Source organism: Panthera pardus, unplaced genomic scaffold (genome assembly GCF_024362965.1).
Source record: "Panthera pardus isolate Hobbes unplaced genomic scaffold, ASM2436296v1 HiC_scaffold_16, whole genome shotgun sequence".
In the NCBI taxonomy this organism is placed as follows: domain Eukaryota; kingdom Metazoa; phylum Chordata; class Mammalia; order Carnivora; family Felidae; genus Panthera; species Panthera pardus.
The window spans coordinates 103698089-103718989 of record NW_026526721.1 but is presented as its reverse complement, the minus strand read 5'-3'; the positions used below and the strand labels follow the sequence as shown (position 1 = coordinate 103718989).

The 20901-nt window shown below is 37.7% G+C and overlaps 2 protein-coding genes across 4 annotated transcripts in view; one reads left to right on the top strand and one right to left on the bottom strand.

The window, feature by feature from the left end:
* IFT80 (intraflagellar transport 80) overlaps nucleotides 1-19668 on the bottom strand; it is a 139900-nt gene extending 120232 nt beyond the window's left edge. For 2 of the 3 annotated variants that reach the window (XM_053903670.1, XM_053903671.1), the window contains exons 1-3: nucleotides 19535-19668; nucleotides 4588-4668; nucleotides 1926-2149 (exon numbers count right to left, since the gene is read on the bottom strand). In XM_053903670.1, coding sequence (XP_053759645.1) covers nucleotides 1926-2149; nucleotides 4588-4622 — 259 coding nt within the window. In that variant the 5' untranslated portion in view covers nucleotides 4623-4668; nucleotides 19535-19668. The remainder of the gene's footprint in view (nucleotides 1-1925; nucleotides 2150-4587; nucleotides 4669-19534) is intronic. The other variant, XM_019440444.2, reaches the window with a different exon arrangement.
* A 353-nt stretch (nucleotides 19669-20021) lies between these two features.
* The window catches only part of SMC4 (structural maintenance of chromosomes 4), a 45211-nt gene continuing 44331 nt past the window's right edge, over nucleotides 20022-20901 (top strand). The window contains exon 1 of the mRNA XM_019440440.2: nucleotides 20022-20155. The gene's annotated coding sequence lies outside the window, so the exon portion shown is untranslated. The remainder of the gene's footprint in view (nucleotides 20156-20901) is intronic.

Sequence of the window (20901 nt, the reverse complement as noted above, 5' to 3'; positions counted from 1 at the left end):
AGTCTGAAAGTATCCTCTCGTAAGTTATTTATTAAAACAGAAAAACGGTAACTTTACAGTGGCTTGATTTAGTGAATACAACCTTTCAAAGTAATCAAAGTTAACATCACCAATAATAATGCTGGGTCAAACCAGCATCACAAATCTCTCAATCTGATACTCTAATTATTGCTGCTAAGAAATATGTAAACTGAATCTAATTATGAGGAAATATCAGACAAACATAAACTGAGGGACACTCTGTAAAAATAACAAGGCTGTATTCTTCAAAACTGTCAAGATCATAAAAAAGACTGAGGAGGCTCTAGATTAAAGGAGGTTCAAGAAATATGACAAAAGCAATGTGTTACTCTGTACCAGAAAAGAAAACAAATTTCTATAAAAGATATTATTAGGACAATTATTAAAATTTGAATATGAACTATATATTCAATTTAACATCAATGTTAAATTTCCTGATTTTGATCACTGTATTGTGGTTATATAACAGGAAATCCTCATTCTTGGGAAATGCACTGAAGTATTTATGGTTAAAAGGGCATGTCTATAAAATAACCTTAAATACTTAGGAAAAAGACATGTGTGTGTTTGTTTGTGTGTAGTGTCATAGGGGGTGGGGGAGAAGAGAGGGAGAGAGCCAATGATAAAGTATATGGGACAAAATGTTAACAATAAATGAATTTGGATAAAGATATGCAGGAGTTATGTGTATAATTCTTACAACCTTTCTGTAAATGTGAAATTATATCAAAATTAAAAGTTTTTTTTAAAAAAGTCAACCCTTCATTTTATCATCTGAGGTAAGCCAAATTCTAGCTGTGGTTCAGAATTAATCTTCTAAGTGCCAATTACTTTCACACAATATCTCATTTAATCAACATTCAGAAAAAATAAGGTTAAAAAAACTATCATAAGTTGTGTCTGTAAAAGAAGTGGAATCTGATGTGATCGTTTGTCATTACATGCCTTCCTGTCCTCGTTACAAAAGCCCTCTTCTCTTTCTCTTTCCCTTTCCATGGTGGCCTGGGGCCTGTTGTATTCAGTCAACCAGTATCCCATTCCCTTGACTAAAGTGATTCTTTCATGGGCACATGACCCAAGTTTGCACTTGCCTGCAAGAGATAATGAGGAAGCAGCACCCTCTCTGCTGACATTTCTTTTCTAGGATGAGCCTTGGGCTGCTGGCTGCCATCATGCTCCCCTTGTGGGGAGAGCCCATCCAAGAGATGGTAAGAACAGGGGCCTAATGCAGCTGTGCTTGAGGATCTACCCCTGGAGTTAGATGAACCAAAAAACTCTATCTGTGCATAAGTAAGCCACATAAGTTTCCATTACTTTTGATGAATGTATTTTTAATTGACATAGTAGGTAAAGTGTAATACAGACAAAAACAGGTCAAGTTGTTTCTATGAAAATAAAAACATTCCCTCAAAAAGTAGAAAAGTCATGCATTTTACTCACCAGTAATAAAGCTACAGTCAAATTAAATAAATCTCCAACTCTGTTAAGTAGAAATTAACATGTACTAGAAAATAAAGACAATATTTAATAGCTTACTAAATGTTGCATTGTGCCCATGTTTTTTTAGTGTGGTTATGTCATAAAGTTAAACTTGAAGAAATTAGGAACCAAAACTTATAATAGTTTAACAATTATTTTCTGTGCGATCACAGAAAAAGTAAAGGCAAAAGAAAGCTCAGATCAAATCCCAGGATATGCCAGTTTAATTCACTTCCTTTCATGACAATAGTTTTATAGCCTATACACAAACCAAATGACTTCACAGAATATGGATTAAATGTGTAAATGAAGGTATGCAGATCTACAAATATCAGCTTTGTAAAACAACTAAAAGCATAAGTCATACCAAGATACTATGTCTTTTAAATACAAAGATGAGCATATAACATTTATCAAAAACTTACCATCAGAACTTGTAAGGACAAAGCTTTCTGCTTGAGTTTGCTTCTTTATGCCTAAACTTTTTGGAAACCAGTGAAGATCTATTGGGTAAATATCATCAGGAAGCTTTACTATCTGACTTGTTTCACTTGTTAACAAGTTCCACTTCACTATCTGGTGGTCATCACTACATGAATACAGTTCTTCAGCAGTAGTCCAGCCCACACAGCTGACTAATTCTTGATGTGTCAACATGTTAAGGAGACATAAAACACACAAAAGCCTTAAATCTTAATAAAATAATTCACAGATGCAGAGTATAAGAAAAAAAAAGGTCAAATGTTTCAAGGTTCTCTATATATTTTCATTTCATAACTTTCATATTTTCTCCATAAAAAGGAAAATAAGTATCTACCACAACAGTTGTAAGAAGAATGGAAAGCAAGAAATCCGCATGACAAAAGAGGAAAAAAAGAAAGATCTGGTGACATGAAAAATTTTAAATTGTGGTATGAAATATTCCATAAATAAGGCCAAATGATACACAAAGACATCTAACAGATCAAAAGGTATGAAAGGATATACACTAAACAGTTGGGGGATAGGTGAGAAGAAAAGGGAACTATAATTTTAAAATTTACATATATCTGTATCATTTATTAGAATAAACATGTATTATTTTGATAAGTTTTAAAAAATCAAGGGTTGAAGACTGAAATCTAACAGTAAAATACCTGCTTAACTTACACATTGTAATAACAATTTACCTAGGAAAAAACCTACAGCCTAACTGCCAAAACTAAAATCTTACCAAATTTTTTACATTAAATTCAGGAAGCAATTCAATTATAATTTACTACACCTACATGGTGCATAGCACTAGATAGATACGAACCCTAAAATTCCCACCTTATTTAACCCGTTTGTTCAGTCTCTGATTTATCACAAGGATTTCTACAAATTGAGGTGTTCAAGTTTAGCCATCTCTTCCTCCATCAGAACAAGCTGCTTACCCTGGCAGAACTGTGTATCTAGGGAAGGCATTTCAGCTCATCATTTACGAGGGACCTTTGTCTTCCTTATATCTGGGTTTCTGTATTACCAGATCATTCCTAGTTGGGTTGTTTTTTCTCTTGTTATTGTATAATCCTTTTACTTCCATCGCTTCTCACTACTGGTTTTTATTGGCTTATCTGAGCAATCAATAAACTCCAATGGAAAAAAAAAGACAATGTGCTATAATTATTCTGGAATATTCTAAGATTTTTTAATACTTCAAAATGATAGATTAAGAAAATAACCAAAAAGGTAAAAGAGAAATTATATGAAGAGTTTAACAGTTTGTACAAATAGGTAATAATGTGGCATTGTAATATTCAGAACTCAAAATATAATCTAAATAAAAGGACCTGACTATCACTAGATCATTACTGAAAAAAGTGCTCCAATACAACTGCTATAGCCTAAACAATGTCAGGTAAAACCAAGAAAGGAAGAAAATACACATATATGTGTGTGTGTGCGTGCACACACACACACACACACAACACACCCATTCCAAAACAAAAAAACATTAAGTTTACCCTTATATAAAGTGATGTGAGTACATGTCAGACATGTGTGATGTATCTTCAAGAGTATGGGAGAAATGAGGGGACTAACAGATTCAGAAAGTTTAGAAACTGTCATCATTCTTCAACTTGAAAAGGTAAAAGCAAACAATGGACACAGTCAAAAATCTGTAAAATTGTATAAAGCATAAACTCCTGAAGGCACATTTTGAAAAGACAGTAAACATGATTTAAGGAAAAACAAAGGGAATTATATCTTCACTCTAAAGGTAAAATAAGATAATATAAATTTTTAAAGTTTGATCAAATGTCCAAACAGTCCTTTGCTATCTCTGATGAAGGACCACATTTTTCTCTATTTCAAATATATTATAAAACATTTTGTAAGATAAAACATAAATGAATTATTAGAAAAATGATCTTATATTTGGGTGTTGTGATAATGTCAAATTGCTACAAAAATTTCTTACCTCTTACTTTCTAATTTCTGTACGTGTCCCTTCACAGACCTGCAATAAAGTCTACAGATGATTCTTATAGAAGCACTGATATAAATAACTAAGAATGAAGGTAGAGAGGCCTGTCATATTTTCTTGACACATTTTTAGGTATTCTTACTAACAAAATATAGGGTCATGCATTTGAGAAAATATTTATAATTGCTACCTTCCCACATGAAATAATAAAGTCTGACTGCTCAGATTTCCCCAGCTTATCCTCCACTTTATCATGAGTATGAAGAAACAGAGCAGAGCTCAATGAAAACATACGAGATCACACTAGCAAAGAAATTATTTGGTTTTTAAAAAAGCTGCTCTTCAAGATCCTACTAGACTAAACAAAAACTGTGTTTTATGTACTTAAGCTTAGTACTTAAGTAGGGTAAGAAAAATGTCAATAAGAATTTGAAAGTAAGATTTAGAGCAAATAGTTTGCTTTGGAAAATTACCTGCAAAACATGATCTCAAATATTGGAAAAACAATGTAGCTAAATTGCCATTAAAAAGAATTTTTAAAAATCTACTGTTTAGAATATAAAACAGAAAAAAAAAACTTTTAACAATACTCTAGTAAGATGATCACAATAAGGTTTGTAAGTATCAAAAGGATATGTTTTGGTTCTTTTAAAAGAGATATCTTCAGTCTCATGTCTCCACTTTCAGCAGAATTTTAAAATGCCACTTGATTGCATTCACTGTAAAAATAAAAGTTAAAGGGAGAATATAAAATCTGCATTAAAAACAAACACATGTACACAAAAAAATAAAAGCAAACAAAACATATTAGCACTCCAAGGACACTGAAACACCTTTAATACCGCTGGCATCAAATACACGGAAAGAGGAAGAAACTAGTCAGTGTGCTAGTCCTGCCAAGGAGTGACTGGAAGCCTTGGGTTGGACTCCAGAGGTCCTCTACAACCTGCCTGAACATACTAAATCTGACCAGGTAAATAATTTCCAAATGCTGTCCTGGGGCCAAATCAAAGGACTCTGTAAACTGGAAACCCCTTAATGGCAGATCAATATTGGTCCTATTGAATGGTTTATACATTAGAATAAATTTCCAAGGTCAGATCAAGGGATCAAGGCCTTAATTTTAATGGACCCCACATGGAAATATTATGACATCAACAACCTAGTGGTCTAATCTGAGTGTACATTCTTTTTTTTTTTTTTTTTTTAGTTTATTTACTTATTTTGAGAGAGAGAGAGCGCACACGCATGCCTACATGCATGAGCACGAGTAGGGGAGGGGCAGAGAGAGAGGGAGAGACAGAATCCCAGGCAGGCTTCTCACTGGCAGTGCAGAACCCAACATGGGGCTCGAATTCACAAACCATGAGATCATGACCTGAGCTGAAATCAAGAGTCAGAAGCTTAACCAACTTAGCCACCCAGGCACCGCAATCTGAGGTGTACATTCTACTGGAGGTAAATACGCTGCCCAATAGTTATGGTTGCCATGGTGGCAATGTGAAAAATAAGTGAGTTATTTAAGGAAGAGGTAATAAATCTCTTATAAAAGTTACATAAAAACCACAATATAATTGCCAAATAAAAATATGGAAAAAGAAGAGTAATACTCCCCCAAATAACCATGTCATCAAACAATATAAATCAAATGGAGCTTCCTCAAAAAATTAAAAAAAGAATTACCCTATAATCCAGTAATCGCACTACTGGGTATTTACCCAAAAAACACAAAAACACTAATTTGAAAGGATATATGTACTCCTATGCTTATTGCACCATTATTTATAATAGCTAAATTATGTTAGGAGCCCAAGTGTCCATTGATAGATGAAAGGATAAAAAAGAAGTGAGACATATATGTATATATAATGGAACACTATTCAGTCATAAAAGAATGAAATCTTGCTATTTGCAGCAACATGGATGGGTCTTGAAAGTATAATGCTAAGCAAAACAAGTTGGTCAGAGGAAGACAAATATTATATGATCTTACTCATATGTGGAACGTGGGAAATAAAACAAAGGGGAAAAATGAGAGAGAGAGAGGGAGAGAAACCAAGAAACAGACTCTTAACTATAAAGAACAAACTGATGATTATGAGAGGGGAGGTGGGAGGGGTGATGGGTAAAAAAGGTGATGGGGATTAAAGAGTGCACTTACCATGAAGAGCACTGAGTAATGTCTAGAATTGTTGAATCACTATACTGTACACCTGAAACTAATATAACACTGTATGTTAACTATACTGGAATTAAAAAAAAAAAAAAACTAAACAAAAGGTATAAACTAAGAAAATGCTAAATTGAGTCTAATTTATAGTGACAGAATTCTGAGTAATATCACTAACCTAAAAAGAAAAAAAAAAAAATGAAAGTGTATTTAAGGGAAAAAAAACAACAACCCTTCACCAAGTAGAAAATTACTGCTAAGTACATTAAAGGAGGTGCTGAGTATAGATTAAGTATTCAGTAGGCCTCCCTTAGATAATTTCTCATTCTCCCAAATCCAAGAAGACTTTTAGACCAGCAAGGTAGTAAATACAGCTGTATTTCAGAGCACCTTTTTCACTTACTCTGCTCATAAATTTGTTAGACTAGGTCGGGGTGAGAGTAGCAATAGGGACTGTTAAAAAAAAAACCACAGAAAAAAATCTGAAGTTTTATGGTCAACCAATATGCTATTGGGGTCAGAAACCTTTCTCTTCCTGCTAGTTCACCTAGGGAGATTTCTGTTCTTCAGAAGTATGCATCTGTGTATAGTAGCCAGAGCAAGAACACACTTTCTCCTAGGCATTCCTTCCAAGCTTACTTTTTGGTCCTTAGGAGCACCTTTTGTACTTTTCTCAAAACTCCTTTCTCCCTTTCATCAGAACTTCTCTAATTACAGGGGAAACGAGCAAAAACATTTACGAAATGTTGCTTTTTCACAATAATTCAAATTCACCAAGCTTATAAGGATTTTAAAAGAATAAAGGCAGAGAAATAGTTGCTTCTGGAAATGACAACACAATAGATAAGAAAATATATATACAACCTGAATATATAATTACACTCAGACACTTAAAAGATCTTTAGCAAAGACATGATGTATCCTACATCAAAATACCTCAAATTGCTGAAATTCATAACACTTAAGAATAATTCCTTACCAAAGATATTATAATCCCATATAAATAGTAAAGGCAGTATGGTGTTTACAAGAAAGGTATCTGCAACCATTCAGAAACGTGGTGCCAAGGAATCAGAGGGTGGCATTCTAACACTGGGAAGATTCTCCCTTGCTCAGACAGATTTTCCCCATACATCCTATTTAGCTGAGATCATCTGCTGAGATCATCTGCATAATATGTGCATTGTGATGTGAGACTGGAGAGAGGAATAATGGAAAAGTAGTATTCGAGCATAGCCAATTTGGGGAAGTGCAAAGCTGTCTGAGGACTGCACTGAGGCTTTTTTTTTCTGGTCACCAAGTATCTGACCAGTCAATAGTATTTGGGGAGAGGGAGTGGCTGGGGTAGGGGAGATAATTGTAAGAAAATCTCTAGAGGATAGCTAACTTGATTTATTTTGCAACTTTATATGGGAAGCAGATGGGAACAACTATGCCTTTGCTACTAAAAATCATTGATCATTGATAAATTGCTTTTGGTTCAGTATGGGTCAACATTCATGGGGCTTAAGAGGAAAAAATATGCCCAGCAAACCCTGATAGTCCAGCTACCAAAATATACTCCAAATCTGGTCACTTCTCTGTGCCTCCATCATAGTCCAAAGCCATCATCATCTTCTACATCCATTACTGCAGTAAACCCAGAACTAATCTTCCTACTCCTACACTTACCACTTCAAATTCTTCTAAGTACAGCAGCCATAATGCTTTTAAGGTTAAGTCAGATCACAACAGCCAGTATTAGTCAGTATGGCTAAGACACAAGTGAGTGAAGGGAGTGGCAGGAAATTGGGAACGAAGAGGAGGGACACACAGATCATGAAAGGGCTTGGAAAACCACGATAAAAGCTTTGGTTTTTCTTCTGAATGAATGGAGAAGCCAGTAGAGGGTTATGAGCAAAGAAGTGATATGATCTGACTTACATTGTTAAAGTGGCAATATGGATGGTATGAAAAAAAAAAGATCAAGGATGAGCAAGACTGAAAGCAGAGAGGCCAGTTAAGATTTCACTAATCCACAAGAGAAATCAAAGTGGCTTGAATGAGGAGGGTAGTAATGGCACAAATGGTATGAAGTGGGCACATTCTGAAAATATTTTGAAAGACGATTCCACAGGATTTGTTGATGTATTGGGTTTAAGAGAAAGAAGAGCCAAATAATGACTCTAAGGTTTCAACAGGTAGAATGTAGTTGCCATTTACTGAGATGAAGAAGATGGAGCGAGAAACAGGTTGGAAGGAGGATATCAAAAATTCTGTCTTGAATTTGTTAAGTTCAAGGTGTCCATTATACATCCAAATGGAGAATTCAAGGAGAAAATGGATATCCAAGTTTGGAGTCAAGAGAGAGGTCAGAGCTGGAGATCTCAATGAGATATTAGTTTGTGGATTATCAGCACAAAGATCATATTCAAAACCACGGTGTAAGATAAGACTTAGAACATAAAAATGTGGTAGCTTCAATGGTCTAGAAGTCCTACGGAAGTCTGAAGAATTGTCAACATTAAGATTCAAGAGGAAGTGGGGCACCTGGGTGCCAGAATCTTCTGGTTAAGTGCCAGAATCTTGACTTCAGCTCAGGCCATGACCTCACGGTTCATGAGATAGAGCCCCACATCAGGCTCTACGCTGACAGCACACAGCCTGCTTGGGATTCTCTCTCTCCCCTTTCTCTCAGCCCCTTCCCCGCTCAAGATAAATAAACATTTTTAAAAAAAGATTCTAGAGGAAGTAAAACAGAGAAAAATAAGTGGAGATACATAGACAATGGGATGCTTAAAACAGATTTGGGGAGAGAATGTAGATATTGGTAATGATAAGGTAGGTTAAGACTGTCAAAGTGGGTGTATGAGATCAAGGAACCAAGAGGCCAGGGAAAGGAATGGATTTATTTGTGGATGTTAAATCACTGAGAATAATGATAATAATAGTGGTGGGGGATAAAGACAGCTAGCCAGGTGCTAAAATATTCATTGAATGAGGAAAAATAGAAAAGAGACCTACAGCTGACTACAAAAAGACAGGATAAAGAATGGTTTAATCTGGTAGGACTCCTTTTAAAGGGACTAGGGAATTTTAAAGAGGAAGAGAAAGAGACTCAATTGTCCAGATACATCAGTGAAGAACAAGGCCCTTTGACATATAGGATTCTGGGAGGCAAAACAGCCTCCACTTGATGAGGCCAGGGGGAAAGCAGTTTCCTTAGATTTAAGGAGATTTCCTTAGATTTAACCAGATTTAGGTTAGACTAACAAGGTAAAGCAATCATTCAGAGTAAAAGTTGAGGATGCAGATTTGGCCAATGACACACCGTGAGTTCAAAAAGGTAGAGTTTTAGATGGGGAGGAACTAAGAGTTTGGGACAGATGGTGGGAAATGGTAGAAATGGCCGGCTGCCCCTCCAATATTCACTCATCCCTGCTTCTGTGGTAGTAGAATCTGAATTTTTACTGTACACCTTGCTACCTAGAGTAAAACTATGTTTCCTAGGTGCCCTCAAAACTAGTGTGGCCACATAGGGCATTAACAATTCTGAAACCCACATGGAGATACTACAGCATCATCAACTTAGTGTCCCAATCTGGGATTTACACTCTGGGGGGTTAGATAACAATGCTCAACAGTTGTGGTTAGCCACAGCAGCAATATGAAAAGTAAATGAGTTACTTAAGGAAGCCATTTTATTAACTCTCATAAAAATTTTATAAATCACAATATAACTGACAAATAAAAACTTGGCAAATAAGGGGTGCATGGGTGGCTCAGTTGGTTAAGTGTCCGACTTCAGCTCAGGTTGTGATCTTGCAGCTCGTGAGTTCAAGCCCCGTGTCTGACTCTGGGCTGACAGCTCAGAGCCTGGAGCCTGCTTGGGATTCTGTATCTTCATCTCTCTCTGCCCCTCCCCTACTCTCTCTATCTCTCTTTCTCTCTCTCTCAAAAATAAATAAACATTAAAAAAACATTTTAAAAAAAAAATTGGAAAATAAAAGTAATACTCCTGGGGCGCCTGGGTGGCTCAGTTAGTTGAGCGTCTGACTTCACCTCAGGTCATGATCTCACGGTTTGTGGGTTTGAGCCCTGCATCAGGCTCTCTGCTGTCAGCGCAGAGCCTGCTTTGAACCTTCTGTCTTCCTCTCTTTCTGCCTCTACCCTGTCCTCACGTGTGCTCTCTCTCTCAAAATAAATAAATAAACAATAGTTTATTTTGAGAGAGAGAGCGAGAAGAGGGGAGGAGCAGAGAGAGAGGGAGAGAGAATCCCAAGCAGGCTCCACACTGTCAGCATGGAGCCCCACACATGGCTCATCTCATGAGCCATGAGATCACAACCTGAGCCAAAACCAAGAGCCCAATGCTTAACCAACTGAGCCACCCAGGCACCCATCAAAAATAAGGACATTAAAAAAATAAAAAGAGTAATACTCTCAAGCCATGTTATCAAGGCCATGTATCACAAAGCAGCAACAAGATAGAAGGAACCAAGATTCTTGACCTTGTGGAGAGTCTTATCAGCCTTGTATCACCTATTCGCAGATAGAGAATAAAGTTTTATCACGTGTAAGTTACCATCATCAATGGCTAAACCTAATAATGAACTAACACAGGGAATTAAGAGTCATAAATGTGGAGACTGATATATACACGGATGTAAGGTATGCTGGAATAGTTCCAATGGTCTTTCAAGGGAAGGTGGATAGGCAATTTAAATTGTTGCCTTCTTTCTGGAACTGGCCTCTTAGGTAGCTTGTAGTTTGATGCAGCATTTTGTAAGGGAAAAAGAAGCAACCTTCCTAAGAGCACATGGAACTCTGTGGGATTCCTTTTCAATCTGTTAGGATCTACTTCCATGGGCAGTTTAGGGAAGGAAAGGAATTGCAGAATTATAGAGTAAATAAATTTCACCAGCCTTTTCTCCTAATTTTCCCAACCTTAAACTGTGGGCTCAGTCTCTGTACCTCCTCTATAACTACACTCATCACCATGGTGATATCACCTAGTATGTTCATGGCTTCCTACAAAGTCAAATATATTGACTACATAGTGACAACTTACAATTTCTTATCTCCAGTTCAGACCTCTCCACTGAACCTGACTTTTATATCTAACTGATTATTTGACAACTTATCTGAATGTCTAACAGACATCTCAAACTTGGGATCCAAATAAAACTCCTGATCTTTCCTCCAACTTCACTCCTTCCACAGCCTTACCCATCTCAGTAAATGGTAATTCCTTTCTTCCACTTGCACAGGCCAAAAACTTTAGAATTACCACTGACTCTTACATCCAAATCCAATTTTTAAAAGTGAAAACTTTTACACTTTGTCTTCAGAATATCTGATTTTCACCACTCCCAATGCTATGACTCGAGTTCAAGGTGCTACCATTTGTTAACCTGAATTATAATAACCTCCTAGTTGGCCTCTAACCCCTCATGATCTGTACTCACCATGGCAGCCAAAGTGACTGCTTTAAAATAGATCATGGCATTTCTCTGCTGAAAATACTCTAATGGCTTCCTATCTTACTCAGAGTTAAAACAAAGTTCTTACAATGGTGTTCAATGCTTTTATTAATCTAATTCCTCTAATGGTTAATTTTATGTGTCAACCTGGCTACACAATAGTGCCCAGCTATTTGGGCAAATGCTAGTCTAAATGTTGCTGTAAATGTATTTTTTAGAAGTGTTTACCAGTTACATCAGTCAACTTACAGTAAAGCAGATTACCCTGCATACTGTGAGTGGGCTCCATCTAATCAGTTGAAGGCCTTATGAGCAAAGACCATAGTTTGCTAAAGAAGGAATTCTGCCTCCAGACTGCAACACAGAACGTTTGTCTGAGTTTCCAGCCTTTGGACTCAAGACTACAACATCAACTCTTCTTTCTCTGGAGAGCCCTAATGTACCCATTATTTCTCTGACCTCACCTGTTTCCTCACTCTTTTCACTCAAATTGCTCCAACCACATGAACCTCTATTTTTCTTCTAACATACTAAGCATGCTCCTGCCTTGGGACCTTTGTACTTGTATTCTTTGTCTGAAATCCCTGCCCCTCCCCCATAGCTGCGTGGTTTACTCCTCTACCCTCATTTACATCTTTCCCCCAAAGTCACCTCAGTAAAGCCTTCTCTGTATACCCTATTTAAGGCCATTTGCCATATTATGCATTTTACTTACCGTTTCCCCTTCTAAAATGTAAGCTCCTTAAGTGTAAGAATTTTTGTATTTAGTTCATTCCTATATCCTCTGCAACTAAAACCATCCTTGCATACAATAAAATGGAATCAGCAAGCATAGCTCATAAGTGTAGAAGTTAAAGGTATATGAGTGTACATATAATGATATTTAAGTGTAGAGGCTAAAGGAAGAAACAGAATAGTAGCTATAAAGGCCTTTTAAACTAGGATAGACCTCAGTATGTTTGGGAGCAAAGGAGGAAGTACCAGTGGAGAGAGAAAGATTGGCAATACAACAGAAGTAGAGGATAACTAAGACAGCATGGTCCCCCATGAAGTCATTTGATCATGGACACTGATAAACACATAAATGAACAGTTCACAGAAATATATATACAGACCATCAGAAGGCAATCAAAAACATGAAACAAGCCTCAGTTATAATTAAAGAAATGAAAACTAAAACAACTAGATACCATATTTCTGTTATCAGAGTGGTCAAGTGCAAAATACCCAGAATCCAGTGCTGGTGTATGGAGAAACAAATACTCCCATACATTACTGAAGGGCAGGTAAATTAGTGCTAATGGTCATTCATTCTTTTGCTCTCCACTCCAAAACCTTTGACTGCTATGAGTCTTTTCCCCATTATAAAAAAAAAAATTATTACCTCTCTAGCCTTCCTTACAGCTAGGACACAGGCAAGTAGCCCAGACTCCGCCAATCTGACACATCTGTGCTTTATTTTGGGTTAGAAGCTACTGATTCAATGGAAGTATCATATAAGGAATCTGCCTCAGGAATAATTCCTAGTCACAGGAATTTATCATATACATACAAATGTACACCAAGATATCTATGCAACTACATAAGCCTGTTTATTACAGAACTCTGTATAGTTCTATCAAAAATGAAATTTAAATGTTTATGACAAATCACACACTCATGTTGTGGATATATGTACTTATAATGTGAAACAGGGTTAGAACCAAGAAACTAGAACTAAGAATTAATGTTAAGAATTAGACTTAACATTGTGCTAATTGAAATAATCCAGTCACAAAAGAACAGATAATATATGTTCCACTTACATGAAGTACCTAGAGTAGTCAAATTCATAGGGACAGAAAGTAGAGTGGTGGTTGCCAGGGGCTGGGGGCAGGGGAGAAGAAGAATGAGAAGTTATTATTTAATGGGTACAGAGTTTCAGTTCTGCAAGATGAGAAGAGTTCTGTGGATAGATGGAAGTGATAGTAGTATAATAATATAAATGTACTTAATGCCCCTGAACTATACACTTAAAAATGGTTAAATGGTTTACAAAAAATGGAAAAAAAGAATTAGATTTAAGAATTAAAACTAAGAGGTAGAATCACTAACAAAATGAGAAAAATTTTAGGCAGGAAAGAGGGAAGGCATAATTTATCAACTTATAGATAAGAAATAGACAAGCCTCAGTAGTGAACAGGAATGTGAAGAATAGATAAAGCACAAGAGCTAGATCATACCAAGTTCTGTTTGGGTCATTTGCATACTGGCTAACCTTTGGGTATTGATTAAAACTAATACCCAAGTCCCTATTTTTGACTACCCAAGTCCCTATTTTTAAAAGCGCAATTTTTATGAACAGTTTTCTAAATTGATAGCTCTGATCAGACTCCTGTGACTCTTTCCCAGGAAAGCAAGGAGGGAGAGAGAGGCAGATCTTTTACTCAGGTTTGTCCCACCATAAAAATACTTGCAGACTTGGGGCACGTGGGTGGCCAAGTCAGTGAAGCTTCCAACTCCTGATTTCGGCCCAGGTCATGATCTCACAGTTGGTGAGATCCAGTCTGGCATCCAGCTCTGCACTGACAGTGAGGAGCCTGCGGGATTCTCTCTCTCCTTCTCTCTCTGCCCCTCCCCTGCTCGCTCTCTCTCTCTCTCTCTCTCTCTCTCTCAAAATAAATACTTTAAAAAAAAAATCACTTGCAGACTAGAGCTAAGATTTCTTGCCTGGCAGGGAAGAGAGAAGCAGGCTCATCATTTCCAGGGACAGATTCAAAGTCATAACAAGCAAAGGAAGCAGGCTTATGAAAGGCCATAGAGTTCAATTACTAAAGACCTCCAACCCCATCCCACTCCAATTCCTGTATGCATTTGCTAAAGTATATGTGTATGCTGTGGTATTTACATTTCCCTGCAATTCTAGCTATGATTATACCTAGCTCTCGCCAACCAGACTTTTATTATTCTTGTTTGCTATATTTATAATCCTTTTGCAGGGTGACCTGATAAATTCTAGCCTATAAACCATGTGATTCTCAAATCTGGAATAAGAAGTCATCTTTCGTTCATCCTTTTAATTCATCACCTAGCATAAAAGAACCACAGTCAGCAATATGCTAAAGTGCTGTGCAACTATTTAAAAAATGAAATGAATCTGTGTGTATTGAATCTGTATGTATTGATACAGAAAGATGTCTATAATGTTTAATGACAAAAGCAAAGTTAGCAGTATTACATAAAACACACTTTTTTGTATAAATAAAAAGGGATATATGTTTAAGCTCGTGTATTTTAAAACATTTTTCTAGGAAGAGGAGCAAGACAAAGGAGACCTCCGTGAGGGTAGTGACATTGGGATGAGAAGGGAGGCTTTTAATGATCATTTTATGTTTCTGTACTGTTTAAAGTTTTTACCATGTTCATAGTATTTTATATGTCTATACACTTATATATTTAGCATAGGGTTATCTGATTGGATGATGGCCCAGTTTTCTTTACACATTTCTGCATTTGAAAAAAAAAAACTAATAATTTTTTTTCATAGGATCACCATTCTCATTCTCTTTAAAGTCTCTACTGTATTTGACCCTCTTATTGAAACTTTTACCTACTGATCTTCCAGATACTGTATTCTGTTTTCTTCCTTATATAAAATAGGGCTAACAATACCTACTTCACAGGTTGGTTATGATTAAATGTATATAAAATATCCAGTAAAGTGCCTGGAACATAGTAAGAACTAAATAATTATTAGCTATTCATAGTGAAAATTGGTTTTTGTCACTCTACATACATTCACTCTTTTCCTAGCTACAAAGAATTTTTCTCCACTACCCCACTTTTAGCCCATGTGGCTTCAGTGAAGCCAGCATGAGAGAGACTAAAGCCAATTAGAACATTCCATTCCCTTTGCACAGAGACTGTTTCACAGGTGGCCCAGGACTTTTATTCAAATAAATGATGGAGAAGAAAAACTCTCCTTACCCCTGGTCTTTAATTTTAGAAGATTTGAGGCTGGAGTTACCATAGCCATCTTACCACACCAAGGGAAGGGCCTGTAGGTGCCAGAGACCACTATATGAGAGTAATGCCAAGACAACGGAATGCAAAGCAGAGCAAAGAAATCCTGTGTCTTTATTTGAACACTAAATCCAGTGACACTCACCTGATTTTTCGATTATGGAAGCCAATTTATTTTTTCTCAAGACAATTTAGATTAGGTTTTCTTGTTACCTGTAATCTAGAATCCTGAGACATTACATAATCATTTCTTTCTAGATTCTAAGAAGTGACAGTTTCTGGTGCTATTCTCTCTTTATTTACAACCTTAAAAACTAATCTATTTTTATGTTTCAACCATTCACATAGTATCATCTCATCCTATTTTCTTCCCTAACCTATATTCTCTTTCTCTGCTGCCCACTGGATATATCTTTCCTAATTCCAACCTACATGAATAAAAGTAAACTCATTTTTCAAAACAGTCTTTACCCAGAAAACCATTCCATTTCCTCACTTCCTTTTTTTTGTGTTAAGATAGGTGAGAATTTCAATAACATTAATGTACTAATATACGAAGTGCATGTATATACATATATATACACACACACGTATTATACATATGCTTATGTGTCATATATAAAATGTATAATATGTAAATGTATAACATTATATTATCAAGATGAATATACACCATTATCTATGCTGTTCTATAGTCAATTTATTAATCTTTCCTTTTTAAAGATTTTATTTTTAAGTAATCTCTACACCCAACTTGGGACTGAACCTTGACCCTGAGGTCAAGAGTCACACGTTCCACTGACTGAGCTGGTCAGTCCCAATCAATTTATTAATCTTGAACAAATTCTCTAAGTATTTATTCATTACTTACATAAACCCATGTTTATTTATTCATTTTTATTTATTAATTAATATCTAATTAATCCAAATATTTATAATTAACTAAAACTTGATTAATATTTTTAAAGGTTTATCCACAAATCTAATATCAGACTTTATGAATGTTGAAACCACATTAGAAGACAGACAAAAAACATTTTTCTTTTTTTGGGGAGTGAAAGAGAAAGAGGGAGAGGGAGAGTGTGCGTGGGGGAAGGGCACAAGGAGAGGAAGAGAGAGAATCTTAAGCAGGGCTCAATCCCCTGACCCTGGGATCATGACCTGAGCCAAAATCAAGAGGGGGCACCTAACCAACTGAGCCACCCAGGAACCCCCAAAAACATTATTATGATGACAACAAAACTTAACTGTGCACTTAAGGAATTGCAAATGTGGATTTGAATTCTAATTCCAATTGTTCTCTTTGAATTTATTCTTATTTCTTCCTATGTGGTACAGTTTCACTTTTAAAATGTAAAAAGTGAGGGTTCTGTTCTCAGACTGCCTGAAATTACACATAATGGTTGTTAGTAGATGATTTTGGATCAGAAAGATGAGACTTGCTTTACTTTCCCAAATGACTGTAAGTTAGTCATCCCAATCTGACCAGCTTCTTTTTATAATTAAACTGTTAATTTCATGAGAAGTATCCAAAGTATTGGAAGGGATCAATCAAGTCTTTTTTCTTGACTCTAATCTCTTCCCAAATCACTTCTTCACCTGTTCTAAGTGTCCTACTTTCACTTTAGATTTAAGTCTACTCTGTAGCTGTTTGCTATGTCTTTGCTACATCATACAATCTGGCTTAAACATGTTTTAAAAATACTTGTTCTGGGGCGCTTGGGTGGCTCAGTCAGTTAAGCATCCGACTCCGGCTCAGGTCGTGATTTCACGGTTTGTGGGTTCAGGCCCTCCATTGGGCTCTGTGCTGACAGCTCAGAGCCTGGAGCCTGCTTCAGATTTTGTGTCTCCCTCTCTCTCTGCTCCTCCCCCACTCACACTCTGTCTCTCTCTCAAAAATAAATAAACATAAAAGAATAAAAAAAAAAAAAACTTGTTCTGAGTGGGCATGGTTAGGTTCCACTAAATCTAAAGCCATAGGTAACTTGATTTATTGAAATAACATTTCTTTCTCATCTGTCATTAAGACCTACTGTTATTTAGAGCGATCGTCAAAGACAGTAAAACCAAGAACTATCTCTAACTTATTTTTCTTTCTATCCCCTCATCACTAATTCAGGAATTCACCAACAAAGAATAGTATCTGACTGACTTTAAGTGTTTAGACTCTTAACCATTAAAAACCAGAAAAGCTGTATATTTTTCCTCCTAAATGTGCCTGGATTTTTTCCATTCTACTGTATAAGCACTTTTCACCTTCCACATAATAAAGCTATGCCTGATCTACATCTTTTTCCTGTCTTAACACATCCCATATAACTGGTGTTATTTTTTTTTCTTTTTTATCAAGTCATTCCTTCGCTCAAAATTTTTCTAATAGGTGTTTCCTCTATATCATATCTACCATCCAAAATCTGGCTGTCAAGACCCTTCATAAGCTGATCTTTTAACTTGACATCCCATTATTCATCCTTAGCACATGCCCTAATAAGGTCAGTGTTGTAAACACAGTAATATCAAATGCTTACAGCATATGTGTTAGAGAAAATTATAAATAGTCCTATGAGGTAGGCATTATATCCTGATTTCATGATAAATAGTCTCAGAAAAATTGATAAATTTTGTAAATTATCCAAGCATATGGTTAAAAAAAATGATGGGATTTGGGATTTTGTTATGTTAGTTACATCCTTCTACTACATTGTGATCTGTGACCCTTATACACCACTCAGTTTGGTCTAGTTTTTGCTTTTTTCATGGTTGATCTCTCCAACTCAGGTTTTGTAGTATTTTACAAACTTCAAAAATCCAAATGATTCCAGAAACTTTCAAAGAGAATCGCTACATTTTCTTGATATAACCAACAAATTTTTTTCATTGAGTTTTATTGTCTATACTTTGTCATATGAAAACAATAATTATTTTTTTCAATTTTAAAGGTATAGTATAGTATGGAGTCAATGCTCCTGCAAACCACACTAGTCTCTCTGAACCTCACCAAATTCTTACAGTTGGCAGGGAGTGTCCTCTACACCCCTCTTGAGAATCACTGAACCTGACATAATGCTCCTGGGGTCAGACTTACAATACTTACTTAGAAGTTAATGTAAATTCATTCATAAAGCAGACTTATCAGTGATTCAGTATGTCAGCCCTAGATATGCAAAGGTTAAGGGGGGTAAAACGGCTCCCAGTTCTCAATGTCAACTACATAAGCATCGCTGAATAAATACTTATAGGAGATAGTCAAATCAACCAGTGGTTAACATAACGGGGGATTAGGATTTGGGAATCTGATCAAAGTGCTGGGAAAACTAACTCCCCAGAAAAATGCACAAACACACGGAATTCCGCATACAACTTAGCGGGGGACCGTGGGAGTGTCAGGAACTCCACTGAATCTCAACCACCTTACCACCAGGACTACAGACTCCAGGTTAAAAATTGACTAACAAAACTAAATTCTCTGGGAACAGGAATATTTGCTTAATAATCCTTACTATACCTTGTACAGTGTAACGCATTCAAGTTGCTTGAGAAGTATTTGCCCACTGATAATTTTCTCATAAAGACAATCAGATGACACCGACAAATCATTTCTTCCATTACGAAATCTTTCAAATGATTTTAAAAGCCCGAAATCTCCTTTCACTAGTGACACTAATGACCTAACACCAATAAATTCGAAATTACGTTGCTATTCACATGTAGACTATACTATCATTCGCCAATCCAGGTTTTCTGTTCTTCTTGTCCCTCTACTCCCTCCAAACTCTGGGCTTCCTGCTTCGGATCCCAAAAGCTACGTCCAGAGCCCCACTGCTTCCAGGGAGACGGAAAATAACTGATGCCCTATGCCGCATGCACTATTAAAACAGGTATGGTGGGATCCACTGATGGCCACAATTTCCAAACCCTTTGCTCACTAAGTCCAGAGGTAAAGAGATTTACCTTAAGTTGCAGGAAAGCAGTGGCGATTTTTCCCACAGAGCTGGGACCAGTTACCAAGAAGCCTCCCAACCTCCCTGTCACCATAGTGATTTCTAAGAGCTACGCACACTCCTTCTTCTCGCGATACTACCGCGCCGCGGGTCACCCAAGCCCGCTCTCTCTTTAAGGGACGTTAGGGGACGACTGAGCCCCACCCCCCCCCCCCCCCCGCCACCTAGGGGGTGGAGCCCTACATTTTTTTCCCTCTTGTTCAAACCTCTACAGTTCGAGGTGTTTTGTTTTGTTTGTTTTTTTTTAATATTTTTATAAGAGTACTGTTGCCGTAGGCCTCAGGCAAAACTGTTTCGCTCCGCGTTTTCACTGAGAAACGTCTCCGGCCGCCAGGGTCCCGCCAAGGATTCACGCAGGCGTGTACGCGACCAGAAGATGGCGGTGGTAGTCGCCGCATTTTTTTCAAATTAGTGATTCCCAGAAAGCATTGCGCGCATTTGTAACGAATTTCCGTTCGAGTTTGTATTTTAGGCGCCATTTTCGAGTGAAGGACCCGGAGCCGAAACACCGGTAGGAGCGGGGGTGCTGTACAACGGTTTCCAGCTTTGATCTGACTGGGCTGCCCCGCAGGTAAAGTACTTCTTTTCCTGATCAGGTTGTCACACTCTTACTTCCTGCCCCGTCTGCGGGCGCCTGGAAAGTAGAGGCCTTGAGCTGGAGCAGCCGAAGTCTGGGCTGAGGCTGCCGCCGGGAGATTTCTCTCGCTGTCACCCCTCCCCCCTCGGCCGCCTCCCGGCAGTCGGGACTCCCGCGCGCTTCGCGCGGGCGCCACTTCCCTGAGCTACTTAAGCGTCTGTCGGCGGGGGTGCGGGACTACGCGGACTCTAAGCCTTGCGGATCTCCTCTCAGAAATCCTAGTCTCTTGGGGCAAGGGCGTCTCCCGTGCCCCGGCCCCCTGACCTCTCTTCTCTCAAGGGACTAATTACCGGGTCTGAGCCCTTACTGGTGACCTTTTGTAGTTTATTGTCCAACGAGACTCCGCAGCGGGCCCCGGAGAGACAAACCCCACCACCCCAAGACGATTGAACTGGAGCAGGCGCTGCCTGTGTCCGATTTAGAAGTCGAGAGTGGTCCACCCCAGTCTCCGGCCGCCTTTCCGGGTCGGACGGTGGCGAGGAGACTTGGAAGCCCTCGGGCCGTCAACGGCGCCAAGAGCTAAATGGCGGGGAAAGTGGGCGGCGAGTCGCCCGTTAGTCTTAGGTACCTTAGGAAGAGTTGATGGTCCCTCAAACCTGAAGGTAATAGAACTCTCAACAAAGTCTGTGCGCTTGCTTCCCTAGCCCCGAGAGCGTGGGAATGTCAGTAAATGCCGGCTT